The following is an 18,890-nucleotide window of genomic DNA, read 5'->3' as shown; positions in this document are numbered from 1 at the left end:
CTTACTGTTATGTTAACAGGATTGTTTTTAAAAGTGAAAGATTGTCGTCTTTAGCTCAAGTAAATGTTTTTTACAGACGAGCGTAAAGAATTTTAACACCTGTAAGTGTAGACATTTGTGCTTAAGCTACACTGAAATAATGAGAATATTAATTATTAAACCAAGATTCTGTATTTTTAATATTCTCCTTTGGGCTATGACACATCTATCATTGGAGAAGAAAAGGATACAGAACATTTTGTTATCCTAAAATAAAGCCAGAGCCATTTATAGCTTTCTGTGACACATTTCACTATTTATAAAAGTGGCCATGGAAATGTAAATCATAATGTATTAAATCCTCCTTATCTCGTGTCCAGGTGTACCTGTACATCCAGATGCAGCTCTGTCGGAAGGAGAACCTAAAGGACTGGATGGCTCAGCGCTGCCTCCCGGAGCAGAGGGAGCACAACCAGTGTCTCGACATCTTCCTTCAGATCGCAGAGGCTGTCGATTTCCTGCACAGCAAGGGGCTAATGCACAGGGACCTCAAGGTGAACACACACACCACACACTGTCCCCTTCACAGGCAGAAAAGCATTGTTTTGCATGTGGAATGCAAGCTGATAGTATCAAAAGGTGCAATGTATGTTCCGTACAAGTTTAAATAACCGGTCGCCATCCCTCTCCAGCCCTCCAACATCTTCTTCACCGTGGATGACGTGGTGAAGGTGGGAGACTTCGGTCTGGTGACGGCCATGGACCAGGAGGAGGATGAGGACGAGCCGAGCGCCCTGACGCCCGCCCCGCTCCTGACCCGGCACACGGGCCAAGTCGGCACCAAGCTCTACATGAGCCCAGAGCAGGTGAGCAGAAGCACGGAAACAGTGATAATGTTTCGTTTACTATTGTGACTATTGTGATGATTACCACAAACCATCCTTCCTTTTTTGTCCTGGCAGCTCTCTGGAAACTCGTACTCTCACAAGGTGGATATTTATTCTCTGGGTCTGATCCTGTTTGAGCTGCTGTATCCTTTCAGGACGCAGATGGAGAGAGTGAGGGTGAGTCAGCAAACATGGACACATGAACGTGTTTCTATTCTACTTACGTTTCTCTCTCCTATATTATTCCCATTAAAGTTATTATACAGCAAAGAAGTACCCTGTAACTCAACGTTTAAAACTTTAAAGTGATTATTGTTGCCAGTGGCTGCAGTATTTCTGTTTTTATTTGTTGACTGTGTAATTGCTTTGCGATACATTAAATTAAAACCTGAGTAAAGACAGAGGGTCGTGTAAGCAAAGCACATCACATAAAAGAGAGGTCAGGAAGGAAATTCCTGAAAAAAATCAAGATTACAACATTGTTTTTTAATGAATAATTAATTTTCTGAGCAGTATTTACCCCACCTGAGCTATAAAAACGTGACATTAAATAGTGGTGAACTGTAAGAGAAGGAAAAGCTCTGGAAATCTTAATTACTTAAGATCATTTAAATGGAAAAGGAAATGATCTCATTAATACTGGCTTAAGTAAGAATCCCCACTGCTGCAATATGTTTGAACTGGAGAAGAGCGGGGCTTAATAATTAAGCAGTGTATCTTTCTTTTATTGTTTTAATTATTCTGCTAAGTGTGAAAACTTGCTGGTAGAATGTAATACACAGTCACTGCTATCATTTTATTACACCGTTGTCAGTGCGAAAGGTAGATTATCTTTGCCCTTGTGTGTACGATCCACCAGGACGCCTTTGTCTCGGTAACAAAGGGCCTGATTAAGCATTAACAAAGCTCCACTCACAGGTGTTTACATCCTTTTCTTCCAGACGCTGACAGAGGTGAGAGCGCTGCGCTTCCCAGAGGTTTTCTCCAAAAACAACGTTCAGGAGGTGAGTGGCCGTCTGCTGCCTCCTAGTGGCTGAAAGCTCGAACTACATGTGAACCAAGAAAAGAACGTTGTTGTTTACCTTGAGAGCGAGCAATAGGAAATGAACAAAGTGGGACATGCTCAGAGATGTATTTGCTCGATCATCAACAGAGTGTAATGATAAATGTAAAAGAATAAAACTTCAGATAGCAGCTTTATTATCTGAGACAGTTCTATCAACATGATTTGTGTACATTTAATTTGTATACATAATCCTGTTAGAGTCATATTATCCATATGTTAAAATGATCAACAAAATCTGTTGTGTATTACCAGGCCAGGCACCGGCCAACTGTTTGTGTGTGGTTGGTTACATTACCTTGTCTTATCTGTTTACTTTGTAATGAGATTAACATAATCCTCAAGCATAATCTGTGATTCTCCAACACTGAAAATACCCTCACCTTGTTCTCCCAGTATCCCACTTTACTAGTTGTTTACAGGTCTGTACAATGTCCTGCATATTTTGAAGCATATATAAAGTAAAGTAAGTGCCCCAAGCTAAATAGTATTCAATACAAAGAAAGTACAATCATCAAAAACTCTGAGTTTTAAAAGAGGTCACTGTTAAATAACTTGTAAATAAATAAGTGTAACAAGGTGTAATTAGGTACAGTTTTATTTTTACATATTGCAGTGTCTGGGACCAAAAGCAAAAAAAAAGGATTCTGGGAATTCGATAATCCTAGTAGGAGTCTGGGACTCCAGGGTCTGAAAAAAGGAATTCTTGGAATTCTAAAAACTAAGTAAAATTATAACTGAGGAGTTATAATTAAAGAGCGAGTCAGGGTCTGGGACCCATTAAGAGGAAAGTTCAGGGAACTAACTTTCAAACACTGTTGTTCAAGTACTGGGGGTAATATTTACAGTGTTAGAAGTGTTGAGAAATAAAGGAGTCTGGGACACAAGAACTAGGAATTCTGGGGATTCTAAAAACTGAGAAAGAGTTAAGTAGTATCATATAGTGTATGCTAATGCTCTGCTTTGCTCTTTGTATGAACTGTGCTTTATAAATAAACTTGCCTTAAGTTCCAGTTTGTACAGGTTCTGCTGTTTTACATGAGTGTTGAGCAAAACAACTGAATCAAACTAAGTGTCATGCTGTCGTGATGCTGATAATATGATCAATGTTCTGACATACATCACTTCACTGTATGTCTCCTCTCTGTGTGCAGCTGAGTATGGTGCGCAGCATGCTGTCGTGGAGCCCCAGCGAGCGCCCCGAGGCGGCCGACATCACAGGGACTCCTCTCTTCCAGGAGCTGGAGCCGCCTTTCCGGATGGCCGTGAGGCAGCGCTCCCGCACGTACAGCGCCTCCTCTATGGGACGCCCCTCACGCCAGACATCCTCTACCTGAAAATCCCATGACGCAATACCTAAGCCCCCATCCAACGATCCCCCTGTTTCCCTTTTCATCCCCCCTGTTGGTCTGCCACCTCAAGAGAAACACCTCAGCCCCACGCCGTCACACACTGCCTCAGACAAAATCACTTTAAACGCCAGGTTCGACAAATGTGCGGGAATTTATCTCGCTGGCTTTAGAGCAAGCGAGACAAAACTCTGCACAGTTACTCCTCTTGGCAAATGCCCATGCCGTTACATATTCACACATCATTATGCTGCCCACGCTCCCAGTTTAAATCACACTCGCAAGTAAAAGAATATTTTAAAAGCGACAGGCGTTCTGTAATGTTCACAACCAGACTTGGCTCGAGTGGTACTTTCAAATAATTCTTGGTGGTTATTTGAAATGGCTCCGAGTACCAGATGGGCGGTGTTTACTGTCACCCACAGAACAATTTAACTAATTGATTTTGAAGTGCGATTTTCTAAAACAACAACCTTCATCATCTGGTACTCTGAGGTACATGCTAAGAGTTATTTTGGAACGATCTGATCCCGGCCTGGTTAAAACATGCTGCTCACGCCCTTCATTCAGCCAGTGTTCACTCACCCTCGCTACACCTCAGGTATCAAAACCAAGAGGACACTCCAAAGGGGCCTTTGATGCTTGATCATCCTATCTACTAGTGACTAGTATAGATCACTAGTACGAGCACTATCCGGTGTTTTGACACCCAATATGCCTGATTTGGGAGACCAAAAAAAGACCATCTTTTTTCCTATGTGTTTTTTTAACGAGAGAAGGTGATGTATTGAGTAGAAAGAGTTTATGAATCCAGTCGATCAGATATGATTTGCCTTTAGAAAAGGGCCTTCGTGCCTCCTCTGAATGAATGCTGAGCCTCTGTCTATTTTGCATGTACCTGATAGGAAAGTGAAGGGATGAGTGTGAGTTTGTTATCTTGAAGCCAGTACTTGGAAGCAGTTTTTCTGTGTAAATTTACACAATGACTCTGAGGTGCTCAATCATTTTCCAACACCTCTTCTTTGCTCTGTGTACATAATTGAAGGGAAAAATCTGTTTATATCTTTTTTTTCTTTAGTTCAGACGATGCGTTTGATCAACCCTGTAAATACTGTAAGGCGCCATTGCTTGTAAATGGCTTTTCCATGAGGCGAGTGTAAGATAGTGTGAAATACTGTGGGAGAGGGAACAAAGAGACGATCTCTGCCATTAATTAAGAAGCTGAATGTTACAGTGTGACCTCCAGAGACACATGATGGTGGTCACCTCTTCTCGCTGTTTGAAATTATTCTCAGTGTTTGTTTCCACATGTTTGGGGTACCGAGTAGAAGGGGCGTGCCCTGCTTTAAGCACCAGAGAACCCACAGGACCAGAGTGCCATTTGAAAGTCAGCTAAGTGTACTTTTCTGTAACTGATAACTCACCTCACATTTTTTGGAATTGTGCTACTGTGCTCCGACCCCGTCCAGCCGGTGTTTCCGATGACGCAACACAAATCCTGAAGCCCGCCGCTCTCCCACGATGCAGGAGAAAAAGCATTTAGTCAAGAAGGTGACGCCGTTTTATCCCCTCTACATTGCCTACAGGGGACCTGGACCTGATGTTGGTCATGTGATTCAACGTACGCATTGTTTTATGTACATAGGAAGTGCTGGGAGAGTCACATGACCCCTTTGTAACCACACACACACACCAACTGCTAATTGTAACGTGCTTTCAATGATTGTACTTTTTCTAAGGATCTTTTCTCTCTTTTTTTAATAAGCGCAGTTTTTTTATGATTCTGCAGGGTTTTTTGATTCATGTAAAGTCTTGACTGTGTCTGATCCAGAAAGTCAAACTGATGTTCGTTCATCCATCCACTGAAGATGAGTCACACAATGTATCAATTCTCAATCTAGAGTTTAAACGGACTGTGCTCCTGGAGGATTTAGTTCCTTAATGAGATACCTTCACTTTTTGGGGGCAATAAGTTGCTTCGTCAACGACAGGTAGATTAAGTCAAGTCCTTTGTTGACTTTTGTAGAATTAATGTTTTATAGTTCAAGACGTTTCACTAATCTCCCTCAAAATGTGCAAAATTTTTTGTCCTCTATTTTATAAGAGTCAATTCCAGAGTGAATTGTGATATAAAGATGAGTTATTTGGTCATTTTTGAAGTAAATGTTCACAACTTAAATCATCTGCAGTAGTGAATGGCAGCTTCACACTATGAAGATGGAAAACAGCATTATTGACGGTTGCGTTTATCGTTGGTTCCAGAGATTTTCCTCCTTTCACTCAAACCAAGAAAATGTGATTATACAGATATGTTGTCATGCTTTGTTTTATTGTGTTGCTCCTCGTCCCACTCCTGCCATCCCGGTAGCTTTCCATGATCAAAAGAATCAGACCCTCTTCTCTGATGCCTCAGTCTGGACATCTAGTCGCGTGTTCTCGTGCACAAACCCCCCCGTTCTCTGTCCATGTTGAATTGTAAATATGTTTATTTGCTTTATTTATGTTTCGACGATGTGATCAATCCTTTTTGGGTTGGTGTTATTATGAATGCGCTTCATGCGATTGGAGCGCGTTGGAATATGATGACTTCTTATAAGTCTAAATTTAATAAACTGTTCTATACCCTTTGTACAGTTTTGTGTCCTTGGTGTCAGTCTGTGGGTCGGTGTGGGGCAGCAACAAGCATGTTAGAAGTCTCATAACATAAATACTGCTTTATATAAACACTAGTCTTATTGATAATTTACACTGGCCTGATGCTTCTTAATTTAAATCTTATTTTAAACAGGAAGTACTGCTGAAATCAGGATCTCTTTTCCAAAAAAGATCTGCTCACAAAGAATTAAACATAAAGCGTTTTAAACAGGAAAAATCTATTATACTTATTCACAATTAGGAAACATGTATGCATATGTAATTTCAAGCATACGGTGACAATCTTTTTTTAATGTACGAGGGAAGTAAAATAGTGTAGCTTCATATGTATGTAATATATTTACATAAAGCTGTGTTTATTATTAAGCACAAACATGGTATCTGACGTACAGCAAACAGTACGTTGACATGCAATTATACAGCGCTCTGAATAATGTAGAATAACTCTGACAAAATATTTGCAATGATGACAATATAAAGGAGGTACAGTAATGTACTTAAATCAACGAGAATGACAATTATTATATCTCTACAGAGGTGCTGAAGTAGCAGAGCTGCACTACAAGATACTATAGGACATGAATTGCACCAATAAATTGATTTGGAAAACGTATAACTACTTAAAAGATAGCAAACAGTTATATCATGTACATTATGACCCTTAAGTTTTATGTTTTTACTGCAGCTTATACATATAGCATCAGTGCATATATACATCATATCTCAAATGGCTTATTAGACCTGTATTTGGGTTGGAAGACTTCTGTAGGTAATCATGTAATGTTACCACCTTCCATATTAATCAAACACAGTATGTACACACTAACACAGTCCTGAGAAAATGTCTGATAAGGCATAAATGGTTCTGATTTACAGAAACACTCCTGATAAATAACTGTTTTATTAAACTAAATGTAACTAAACTAAATTAGCTTTATTCTTATTGATAAAAAAAAAAGTCCACGTAGTTTCTTCAGTTGTCTTAAAGGTGACAACTTATCAATTAAGTTGCTTCCTGTAGCTAATTCTGTTGCGAATTAAGAACATGAGAAGATGTGTTTGAGGGTTCAAGAAAAAGCTAGTAAGTGGATCTTTATATTTTGTGGAGAAGAGAAGTTTACCACTTCCCTTCCTCACCCACCTCACTTCCTTTACCTGTCCTTCCCTCATCATTGATTGGATTGTTGTCCCTCCTCGTTAGCCTGATTGAGTTCACCTGATCAATCCATATTTAAAGACTGATCTCCCTGACTCAATCTTTTACCTTCCTGTGGGGTGGCAGTTCAGTAATGGTAAGAGGTGTTTTTCCTACTTTCAGTTCCTACTCTGTCCATATTCGTTTAAGTGAGTAGGATAGTTAGTGGCCCTGTCTGGGGCGAAGAGCTCCAAGGCAAGGGGTAAGCTCTAGCCAGACGCCTCAGCTAAAGTCATAATATTATTAATATTAGTCATATACTGCTTTGTCTGTGAGAAGGCGTTCTTTCTGTAATGTATCACATACACTGTGAACCTTGATTCTGTGTCAGTCGGCTAGACAGCTGCGTTCTGTGTAGTACTCAAGCTCGAGTTGTGAATTGCTTTTACTCTATTATTTTTCAAGTAAAAGATTTCAAGACATCTCACCATCAGAAATTGCCACCACATTTGACTTATGTTTAAAGTTCTAATATTATATTTGTTGTCTTTCAGATGTGATGCAACCTTTTTGTTTTTTTTAAGAACATCTTTAAATGCTATTCAATACATTTTGAAAAAAATAAACCTTGTTTGAAGGATCTGAAGTTACCTGGCTGGATTTGTATGCATTGTGACTGGATGTCCATCAACTTTTTATTCTGAACCTCAAACTACTTAAGATACTAATTTTAAGGTAAAAAGTGAACGGTAATGTGTAGAAAGTGTTTGCATTCAATAATTGCTCCCATTGTTGTAGATACAATATTAAAGCATCATGGCAACATTTTTTAACTGCTAAGAAGGTATTTTACTAATGAAAGGTCTAAATAAGGATCGACAGTTTTCTTTTGTTATGGACACAAAATCGTGTTTCATAATAGAAAAACCAATGAAAACCTTTGAGAAAAATAATATAAATGGAAAGCTAACGAGCTATGAGAGGGGCGGGGCTTGTGCTGTGTTTTCAAAATAAAAGTTTAAAGGCCTGCGCGGTTAACCGCCCCCCGGTTGCGCATTTCCGTTGCCATGACGTCACTTCTGGATGTCAATATGCGGCTTGGTGCGGCGCTGGGAAACGGAACCACTGGAAAGATGTAAACCAAGTAACCAGTGAAGACCAGCCTACAAGACACCAAACGTTACTCCAGGGAAACCTCATCTTTGTTCCGGTTAACGGAACCGCACCAACGGGCAGCTCGTTGGGTCTCTATCCCCGAAGCAGCGGAGCTTCTGCCTCTAGCAGCCATCTTTTGTGAGAGAATGTACGGGGCGACACGGCGGGCCTGCTCTGGCTCTGGCCGGGGCCGGAGCCTCTTGATGCTGACAACCGCGCTGCTGCTCTCGGTGATCGGGCTGCTCTCCGGACTGCCTGGCTTCACCGAGGCGAAGGAGTGCGACAAACCGTGTATGAACGGGCAATGCAACACCGCTACTGGCAACTGTGTGTGCTTCCCCGGCTGGGTCGGGGACCAATGCCAGCACTGCGGAGGGCGATTCAGGTACAGTGAACACAGGGGCAGGATAAAGCTGCTTTTATCACTCAGATGGGCTGTGTGTGGAGCCTGCTTTGCTTTGTGCCAAATGTTTGCTGATTCAGAGCTCAGATTGTTAGCCAGGAGATGCAGCGCAGTAGCGTTACACACCTGAAGCATTACAAGACCGGTGTGCTACTATTACCACCACTACTACTATTGCTACTAACGTTACCATAAGGGCCCAGTATGAGTGGCTTTAATACAGTATGTTTTTAGATATACTCACAGAGCATGCATTTAATCTGGATCAATATACAAAAGGTTTAAGTGGTTTAGGTTGACTTAAAATTAGCCCCAATGCGTTTAATGTCTGTCACCATTTTACCATTAAACCTCAGACATGTCTCAGATTATGACTGAACCAGGTGACATCTCCCCCGGTTTGTAGCCTGTCAACAAGAGTTAGACAAGGAGCTACTTGGACCATAGCAGGGCTGAAATGATCAGAATATCGGTTTATTGCCAAGTAGGTTTACACATTCAAGGAATTTGTTTTGGTGCAGATCAATTAAACCAGAATGGAAAATAAGTTAGACTTAAACAGTAAAATTAAAAAGGCAATAAGAATAAAAATGTAAACTACATAATGCATACAAAGTATGTACAACAGGTGTAAAACTGCGAATGTGCAGGATATTGGTGAGTGCACAGTTGATATAAAAGTCCAGTGTGCGTTAATGTAACATAACGATGTAATGACGGGCTATAACTTGAATTTTCTGATGAATTTGGTGATAAAATGTAAAATAATACAGAACCGTTGTCCCCGAGGCTAACATGTCATTTATTTGCTTGTTTTCTGTCAACCCGCCTCAAACCCAAAGGTGTTCAAAGCCAGTGATTCACTGATCTCTAAGTATTGATCTCAGTTAAATAGCACAAACCGATTAAACTATGGTCTATGCTTTCTACAGCCTGAACAATATGGATATTTTAAGGCTAACATGGATGCGACTTGAGTTAGGATCGATTAAGTGATGGTAGCGGACATCATGAGTTTTTAATCTACTTGTGCAAACCACCGTCTGTGCAGCTGTGGTTGTCTGCTACATGTGCTGCAGACAGTGCTGAGAGTATTTCCAAATCCTCCCAAAATAAAGCCATTAAGCTAACTGGGATGACTTCCTTGCAGCCACTGCTTCAGTATCTGGTTAACACGATTGTTCCATTTAGCTTATCTTTATGACACTACAATCAGGATTAGTCATTTGCAATAAAAGAGCCAACCTAAATCGACACAGGAGCAATGGCTTCACCACAACAGCCGTAGTGGTTGGCCTGAAGGTATTAGTCGGGTTGTGATGCTTTCATACAACCCAGACAGATATTTACATCCACTTTAGTGTTGCCAGAACACCTGGTGATCCCTGTGGTTGTATTTGTGTGGGTGACGAGTTGGAAGTGCAAAAAAAAAACAGGGCTGGTACCTGCTGGAAATCCCAGCAGGGCGCACACATGAAGATACTGTCCACACAGGCTTCTTTATAAGGTATCGGGTACGTCAGTGAGAGCAAGCTTGGTGTGATACAGGACTGTAAATACCGGAGGAGTCAGACACTCTCTGGCCCAAAGGACGGGATGTGGCTTGTGCCCAGATAAGTGATCTTACAGCTGAGCCATCAAGGTTAGTGATGCTGTTCAAACTCGGTGACACATCGGGAAGGTACGAGGAAGGTGACAGCTCGATAAAACCAATAACAAACCCGTCCTCACTCGACCCCTGTCTGCACACAGCTGTTAGCTTTATGTGCAGGCGCTCACGCTAACTTAAACAAAGTGTGTGTGTGTGTGTGTGTACACACGCTGTGAGACGGCGATTGAAAGGTGTCAGAGATCCATTAATAAGATTATTCCGACAATCAGTGCTGCACAGCTCATTCGCTCTGCTCATTAAAGTGTCACTTTACATTACTGGATGTTTGTATGCTTTTTATTTAAGGTTCGGAAAATTGTCCCGTGGCTCGTGGCTCGCTAAAGATTATACTGTGGGCTAGTTTGATGTGCCCTTCTGTACATTCTGCTAAGATAACACACACAAGCATTTAAATTGAAAAACAACTTTTTGAATAGATACATTTTCCTTGGTTAAGACAGATTGCAGCTCAAACAGTAACACTATACATCTGCTTTGCTCTGTTTTTTTGGCTGTTAGCAAGCTGATCGTGTTCCAGCATCGTGATGAGCTAGCAGGTCTGTGCAGCTTAAGTGTTTACATCAGGTTGCGCACTATTGCAGGTATTAGCTCGATGTGTTTCATGGAGATCCAGGCCATTTTCACTTCTTTTTAAAGTGTTATATCCTCTCATGCTGCCTCAGCGTAGCACCATCGAGAGTAGGTAGGGATCCTGCTATGTTGTTCATCCTCAGGACAGAAAGGGGAAGCTGGGACTGTGTGCACATTAGCACAGCTGGCTCCTGAGTGTATCTGAACAGGTAAAATGGAGGCTGAATGGCCGCTGAGCTTCTAATGTTTCAGAGCAGCAGGGCTGAGTGCTCTCTGGATGAAATAACTCGTCTTGGTTGTGGTTAAAAAGTGGGAGCCTGTTGCACTCAAGTAGTAATTGAAACAGTCCATCACTGATGAGGAGCTCCTGGCTAACGGTTGTTAGCAGGAAAGTTCTGGGATCAATTGGAGAGGAGCTGAAGGGCTGATGTAAATGATTGTTTTCATCACTGATGTATCAATCAGTTCTTTTCTCTGGTATTAAGTTATTTCATCACAGTCCCCAGAGTTTCCTCCTGCAGTTGCTTATTAACTCGCTCAGATGTTAAACCTGAAGGAATGTTTTATAGCTTTCTATGAAAGAGAAACTGTAGATGTTTTGTTGGATGAAAGATGGTGCGTGGGGAATCCATACACTTATATTCTGTTTGGTTTTAACGAAGCAATTCTCATTCAATCCATTTTTAACGAATAGTTAACATATAAAGTTTAATAAAGTAAGATTCTTTTGCTCAGCTTGCACAAACAGTGCTGTGACGTTGGATCTTATTAAAATCCATTATTAAATCATCTTATAGTCAGATTTTACGCCTATGTTCGTTTGTTTCTATTACTGACTGATCAGTTCAGGGTGTAACCCCGCCTCTCACCCAATGACAGCTGTGATTGGCTCCAGCCCCCCGCAGCCCTGACGAGGATAAGGGGTATTATAGATAATGGATGGATGGATGGTAACCCCTGCATCATGAGACACATCACCAGATCTTTGACAATAAACAGCCCTAGTTTAGGTAAGACGCTGGATTATCCTGTCTATCTCTCAGGTGTGCAGGATGCTGAACCACACATTGCTTCCTGTGTGTGTACAGAATAATCTAAGCTACTTTAACCTCCCTGATGATTTCAGTGCAATGAAATCCAAAGATCGGGCAGCGGAGACAGAAAACAAAAGGATCAGCTGATCAGCTTCCCAAACATTGGCTGCTTGTCGCTTTCAATTAAATGTTCTTAGTTTAATATCGACTGTGAAACCTAACCTTTTGCTCTGGAAAATTATAACTGACATTTAGTATTATTTTTGTAAACCGAATAATTGCTTCCTTATTAAACTACATTTCCAATAAACTTACAAAGGAATACTGTTTGTGGAGCGCAGTTTGCGTGGCGCTAAAACTTATGTCATCTCTTCTAACTACTTTTAGTAGTTAGTAGTTTTTCTGTGGTGCTACTTGTGTGACCCCGTTCTTCTCTAATAACACAGCAGGGCCCTGACTTACAGTATAATGTCTACGCTCTGAAACTTCAGCGCTCCTGAGCCCCAGCGTTCAGCAGTATCAGAGATGTTGTCGCTGCCTCACTCTGACAGGATTATCATCATCACACAGAATGATAAACTTTCCCTCTGATCCCAGATCTGCCTGGAATCAGGGCTGTGATGTTTTGTTAACGCGGTCAAAGGGCCGATGGTTTTTTCCGGGGAGAGCCTGTGGTCTGAGGCCGTGTTTAGCATACAGACAATGCTACCATACAAGGCCGGCTGAACGCTGGTAAAAAGCAGCTTTCTGTGGCGGGGTCGTGCCAAGATGGAGACCTGGTTAGCCATGTGGGCCAAAATCAACACGAGGGAGGAGGGGGAAGGAACAGTAGTGTGGTTTGTTGTTGTTTTATGAGATACAAAAATTTGATTTTGTTCATCTCAGGATATTTTTGAACATGTGGTTCTGTGTAGATGAATGTGGGACTATTTCCTATGGGAGCGCAGATCTTATTGGGGCTGCGCAATATGGTTGAAATGGATGATATCACAATATTAATTCAATATATCCCAAACTTAAGGTATCGCTCAGGGTTATTTTTGAAGTCGGGTTGTATGAGGTTCTTATTAGGGGTGCAAAGTTCGCTGTGTTTTGTTGGCCTATAAGTGTTATTTAAAAAGGTATCATGCTTGTTGCTTTTGTGAATTGAGTATAATCCCCATGGCAACGTTGCAAATTCAGCGATGATGTCATAGGAGCCGCACGCAGCCGGCTGTAGCTAAAGCTTCCTGGTAAGACTTGGCTGAAACCACGGCCGATGGCGGCAAAACAAGCATCTCAATACTTGGAGTCGCTCAGCTGCTTGGCCCTCACGCTGCAGCTGGTCATCAACGATGGTTTCAAGGCCGTCCCTAACCTAGAGCGCATCGTGGGAGCGGCTAGTTGCCTTGTGGCGCATTTTCACAATGCGCCACACTTTTTTAAACTGGGCCGCATGGGGAAAAAAACCCTCCAAAGCGATTACTCGAGTAGTCGGTTAGAGACAATGTTGAATTTCTGCGTCCCTAGTATAATCAATAGGGAGTAAACTAGGTACAGTAGATAACAGTCAACGCGGCCCCTGTTAGGAGAAGCCGGCGAGAGTTCGCACACAGAAGCTAAGCTGTGCACCGCTGCAGACGGGCTCAGGAGTACCACCTGCTTCAGCCACTTGAAAGAGTCCGACATATTGTCATTGTCACTGTTTCAGCACTATGTCTCAGTGCGCACAGCGGCCCTGTATACCTGTGCATGCAGCTCACGGTGTCACGGCAGCTGTTTGGGTCGAACAATACGATGGAAACGATGCTGATAAGTGCCTCATACAACCACACTCACAACAAAAAACTATCCCTTTAAACACTTGAGTTTACACAAGACAGAAAAGCACATTTGGTGATCTCCAGTCATGCATGTCATTGATTTTTGTGCTTTTTATTGAAGGCTTTAGAAATCTGGCAAACTCTCAGATTTCTGCCTTCATCCCAACAAAGCTGATATTGAAACATGACATTTACAAAAATTGAACGGCAACATCCTTTTCTGCAAACATTGTGTTCTTCTCTCTGGCCAAACCAAAGATCTCATTGTGAGCAGTTTTCAAAGGCACTATTGATTTAGTTTAGCGTTGTGCGAAGGGGGAGTTCCTCTGTTTCTGCAAAGAGATACTTTTTTCATTTGTTTCCTTCTGTTTTCATGTTTTTATGCCTTTTTATTGGAGCGTTGGCAGTGAAGAGATGCCAAGAACTATAGGCCACGAGAGAAGGGGAAGTACATGCAACAGAGGTTCTGATTCAAACTGGGCGTGCATGTTTTCAGCGTAAGGCCGGCTTAATTGACCACTGATGAATCGTCCGCTGACCTCCTTTGACCTCCTTTGACCTGGGGCTGAGACAGAAGACAGTTCAGAGAAGGGTTTCTACAAATCTGGGCACTTATTCAATAAAACGATCTGCCTCTAAAGCTACATGAGAACAATCAGTCCATCAGTTGGTAAAGGTTCAAAGTAAGTCCCCCCTCGTTGCTGTGGTAACCGACTCATATGTTAGTCCTCAGAAAGCCAAAGCTGTAAAATAGCAGCCATGAAATTCCTAAATTCTTGTGACAGGCTACTTTTATCTTTTTTACTATAACTACAGGCCGAACTGTTGCTCATAATGTTTACGAGTGTCGCCTTGAGGCTGCGCCGCGTCTGATATTCATGCGCTGATCAGATTATGGCCGCGGACACAAAAGCCTGCTGTATGCGTCTGGCACTAAGTGTCCCAAAGACACGCGACTGCAGCTTTTTATTAGGATGAGTGGGAGCTTTTGGTGAAAACAATTTGTTTTTGAGTAGGATCAGAGTTATGTGCGCTCTTTTTTTTTTATGCATCAGTAACAGGGTGGTGAATAAAGGCCTTGTCCGTGCCACTTCTCTGCCTCTGACACATGCTCAGTGATAACAGGGCTGAGTACCATTTCTAAATATGATACCAGGACTCTTCCTGATGAAGAGCTTCATTTTATACCCTTTCTTCTTTCTACTTTATTTAATACTCACTTCAGTCAAGTGCATGGAAGCATTCAGTTTCAATACAATACATGTTGAAAATGTTCAAATCATGAAAATATTTATTGAATTAATTACATTATTTTAAATAGACTGCAATCATCACACTACAGACTGTCTGGCAGCTGCTGCAGCAGTGGGCAAATCTCATTAAAGAGTGGGTATTATGCTGTTTCACATATTATATATATCATGTATAATGTTACAATGTTGGATGTCCAGACTAAACGTTTCACATCTGTAGGTAAAGGTATGTTGGAGTAATCCCCAGGCGTCTCACGCTGTGAACGCCACGTTTCACGCAGCTTTTTCTACACGCTGCACCTTGTGACGTCACAAAGTGCAACCTCAGCAGGCTTCGGAGAGCTAGCCAATCAGAAGAAAGTGTGCTTGTAAGGGGGCGGGGTTTCTTGAAGGGACAGAGCTGACTGAGTCGTTTCAGGCAGAGGCTGTATGAGAGCCTGCACAGAGCACCAGCGTGAGAAACATGAGGAGTTCTTTTAACTGTAAATGATGCTAAGCTACTCCACAGGTATCACAGATAGAAACATGAAGCTTCAAATTAGCATAATACCGCCCCTGTAAACTGAATGGAATGCACTGTCCTATAAAGCCCTTTTCTCGGCCTCCGACCACTCAAAGCTTGTTTACACTACATGTCACACATCACACTTCTGGTAAAGGCTGCTATGCGCAGTGCAAGTCTTCAATCGGGATCTAATCATTCATGCACTGATGGTGACGCCTTCAGGAGCAGTTTGATTAGTGCACTGCAGCAGTCAGGGATCGAACCGCCATCCTTCCAATTGAGAGACAACCGACTCTTCCACTGAGCCACACCCACTTGAAGAACACTTGCAGTAACTGACCATACAAGTAAAAATATTTTTCATTTTGGTTCAAAAAGGGCGTCATTTGTTTAATTTACTCGCCCCAATTTTTCATGCAACTGTTGTGCAGCTTTGTTCCGATTCATGACTTTACTGAACATCCAGCTGACATGCCAAAGAGCCATGTCATGTCCGTCGTTCTGCAGGTGTTATTGGCTGATGTCATACATGTATTGGTCTGATGTTGTGTTCTGATATTCACAGATATAAAAGCTTATAATGCAGAAAACAAACACAGTGTAGCAGAGCATTGCAGCTGAGCAGACACTGGTTGGCACTAGAATTGGTTGACAGTGTACGATAATATTAAATATCCGCATTATTAGTTTGAGAAAGCAGCTTTCTGAGCGCCTTTGGCTGCAAAAACCCATAACAATAAAGCAAAATGTTCTCTTCTAAAATTAGCATCCGTATCAAAAATCCCATAATAGTTGGACTCTTGTTTGCATCTTTAACAGTGAGTGGTGTTCAAGTCTTACCCAAGTGGAGTAACCTGAAAACTTTGGCAGAAATATCGTTGGCCATGAATCTGCAGCCCCTTTTACACTGCCAGTTCAAGGAGGGATTATTACACCTCTGTTACGTCTTCTGTGTAAAACACACGGAGGCGGAATGGTTGGGCGACGGGTGGCATGAGGACGGAGCTTCGTTATGGCGCTGAGGCAGAACCGCAGTGTAAAAAAGGCTTTTGTGTGTGCATTTACGCCGTGTGTGAGTGCATGAAATCAAAACAAACAACGACCCTCTCTTAAAGATAAAGAAAGATATCTCGATATTATCGCTATCGTGGGGCACATATCGTATCGTGAGTTATGCTGCGATTCCCGCCCCTACTCAACAGTGTTCCTTTTCATTTCTCGTTAGCCAAATCCTTCAAGATCTCGAGTCCCGACCACTGTGAAGAAAACATGTTGGTAGAAATTCAGTTGCGCAGTAGCTCGCTGCTTTTGTCTGGCAGCCTGCACATTAGTCCACATTTATCTCAGACGCTCTCTGGAACTTGTTTGAAGGCCACCCTCACTCCCCTGAAGGCCTCGCTGAGCCACCAGCCTGCCTGCCCTCCGCAGAGTCCCCACTGCTGCACTACTGAGTTCTTCCATCTTCAGCTTACTGATGCAGACATTTGTTCCCATCCTTTCCAACAGCTACACAGAGGCACGGGTGGAGAAAGTTTTCCTGGCAGGTCCTGCAAAGATTTTAGGGTTAATATCCTCTAAAAGCGTCATCAGGAAACTGCTCTCAGCATGCCTGTGATTCTGCTTATCAGAGGACAGGATTTTCTCTGTGCAGATGAGGAGAATCTGCATGCTCTCTGTTGGGGTTGGACGCATTTTAACGCTGATGAAAGGATAAATTTGTCCATTAAAAAAAAAAGCTCTCCCTGAAGTGCAACTGTAACTCAAGCAAAGCACGGAAGAGCAAAAGCACAGAAACTTAGAAAATAGCTGATGCTGATAATTTCTGCAATATTTATTGCACAATATAACTGACTTATTGCTTCATCTTCACGCGGACTCTGCTGATTTGTTGCCAGCCATGTTCGGTTCACAGCTCTCCTCCTTCAGCGCTGCTGCTGAGTAACTTTTATATCGTCTTATATCATGTTGGGAATCTCTTAAAGGGCAACATTAGCAAGGGAGGATAGTTTATTAGTAGTTCATTACTGCTGGGTGTGTTCGAGTGCATGCATTGTGTTCTTCTGATGGAACCTTTCTTACATTAAAGTGATTTTCCTTACATTCTTACGTGTGCAAAATCATGTGACATTATCAAATTATGTCCACCGCTTTGATCTGTATCAGCACATAACATTATAATGAAAGTGGTATATTCCCTAATGGAGTTAAAGTCTCGTACCAGACACTTCTGTGTGTCCGCTCAGACAGTCTGAGGGGAGAGCCCCGCCGCCGCCATAGCCTCTCCTCTGTCTGAGCGTGCTCCTTCCCCCTCCCGTCCGTGCCGTCGAACAGCTCTGTTGTCGCCTCTGAATGAGGAGTCGTGTTTGCTCTGCTCTCATGCGGCACCACTTTGCCATTTACAGACCACTTGGCTCTGCTTCAGGGATTCAGTTTGCATTGGAAGGAGACACCGTTGGACATCAGTGTTGATAAAAACCTGCGTATAAAAACAGGAAGTGCAGGCACCGGCTGGCGTCAGCGTTCTCTCAGGAGATTCTGACGTCACCTGTTTGACAGTTTAAAGTAATGTCGGACATTTTAAAAGAAACTGACAGCTTTGCTTCTGATCTGATGCTGCACAGCTGGAAATGGGTCACAAAATGTACAGAACCTTTGACCCTTCACACCTTATTTGTCAGATTCATTATCTAAGAGAACTTTGGTTTGTTGGAGTTTTACTGCACCGAGACGTCTCTTAAATCTGGATGATTGTTGAACAGCAGTCCCGGCTTCTGATGAGCCACACAAGGACTTCACTGTGTCAATAAAATAAAGGCAGGTAGGGGTCATGTTGGGTCATGTTGTTGTTTTTAGATCACAGAGGAATAGGGCTGCAGCTAACCACTGTTTTCATAGTCGACTGATAGTCACTGATTATTGAAACAATCGACTAATCGGATAATGAATTGCACAATAACTTAATGGCTCTTATTTAGCTATCAGCTTTAAATGTAGTTGGAGGTTCTTTTAAGCATGTGCTAACTAAACAATAAAGATCTTGGTGACCTTTCACCTCTTGTCCGAAAGGCTTCTTCTTCGGATGAGAGGTGAATCGCTTCAAGAACTTCATCTAAGTCTAGTTGCTTGTTGGATTAAGCTTAGAATCACCATGACCTGGTCGACTGAGAGCCTTCACAGACATGTGACAATAAAGACAATACATTTGAGTTCATTCAGAATGATGCCTTTCAAGAAAACGCTGCTGATTTGGCTCCAATTGATACAAAAGATGAAGATGATTTCTGGCCATTTAAAACCATCGACAGACAAAGTACTGATATTACGTCCAGCGGTCCTTCTCTTCAAACGCTCGCGCATAACCAACTTCCTCAAGCGATAAGCAAGGTCCACTTTACTTGTTTTCTTGAGGGTGAAATGCTCCCAGACTT

At 42.2% G+C, this 18,890-nt stretch overlaps 2 protein-coding genes across 2 annotated transcripts in view; both read left to right on the top strand.

The window, feature by feature from the left end:
- Window positions 1-5,905, top strand: part of eif2ak3 (eukaryotic translation initiation factor 2-alpha kinase 3) — a 33,091-nt gene extending 27,186 nt beyond the window's left edge. The window contains exons 14-18 of the mRNA XM_069662267.1: window positions 360-533; window positions 672-845; window positions 942-1,043; window positions 1,808-1,870; window positions 3,084-5,905. Of these exons, the coding sequence (XP_069518368.1) occupies window positions 360-533; window positions 672-845; window positions 942-1,043; window positions 1,808-1,870; window positions 3,084-3,266 (696 nt within the window). The 3' untranslated portion in view covers window positions 3,267-5,905. The remainder of the gene's footprint in view (window positions 1-359; window positions 534-671; window positions 846-941; window positions 1,044-1,807; window positions 1,871-3,083) is intronic.
- A 2,452-nt stretch (window positions 5,906-8,357) lies between these two features.
- atrn (attractin) overlaps window positions 8,358-18,890 on the top strand; it is a 180,017-nt gene continuing 169,484 nt past the window's right edge. Inside the window, exon 1 of the mRNA XM_069661237.1 lies at window positions 8,358-8,608. Coding sequence (XP_069517338.1) covers window positions 8,370-8,608 — 239 coding nt within the window. The 5' untranslated portion in view covers window positions 8,358-8,369. The remainder of the gene's footprint in view (window positions 8,609-18,890) is intronic.

Source organism: Semicossyphus pulcher, unplaced genomic scaffold, assembly GCF_022749685.1.
Source record: "Semicossyphus pulcher isolate SPU_LCO1_2020_fin unplaced genomic scaffold, fSemPul1.0.p SCAF_14, whole genome shotgun sequence".
NCBI classification, from domain to species: Eukaryota; Metazoa; Chordata; class Actinopteri; order Labriformes; family Labridae; genus Semicossyphus; species Semicossyphus pulcher.
The sequence above is the reverse complement of the archived record's forward strand: the minus strand, read 5'-3'. Positions and strand labels throughout refer to the sequence as shown.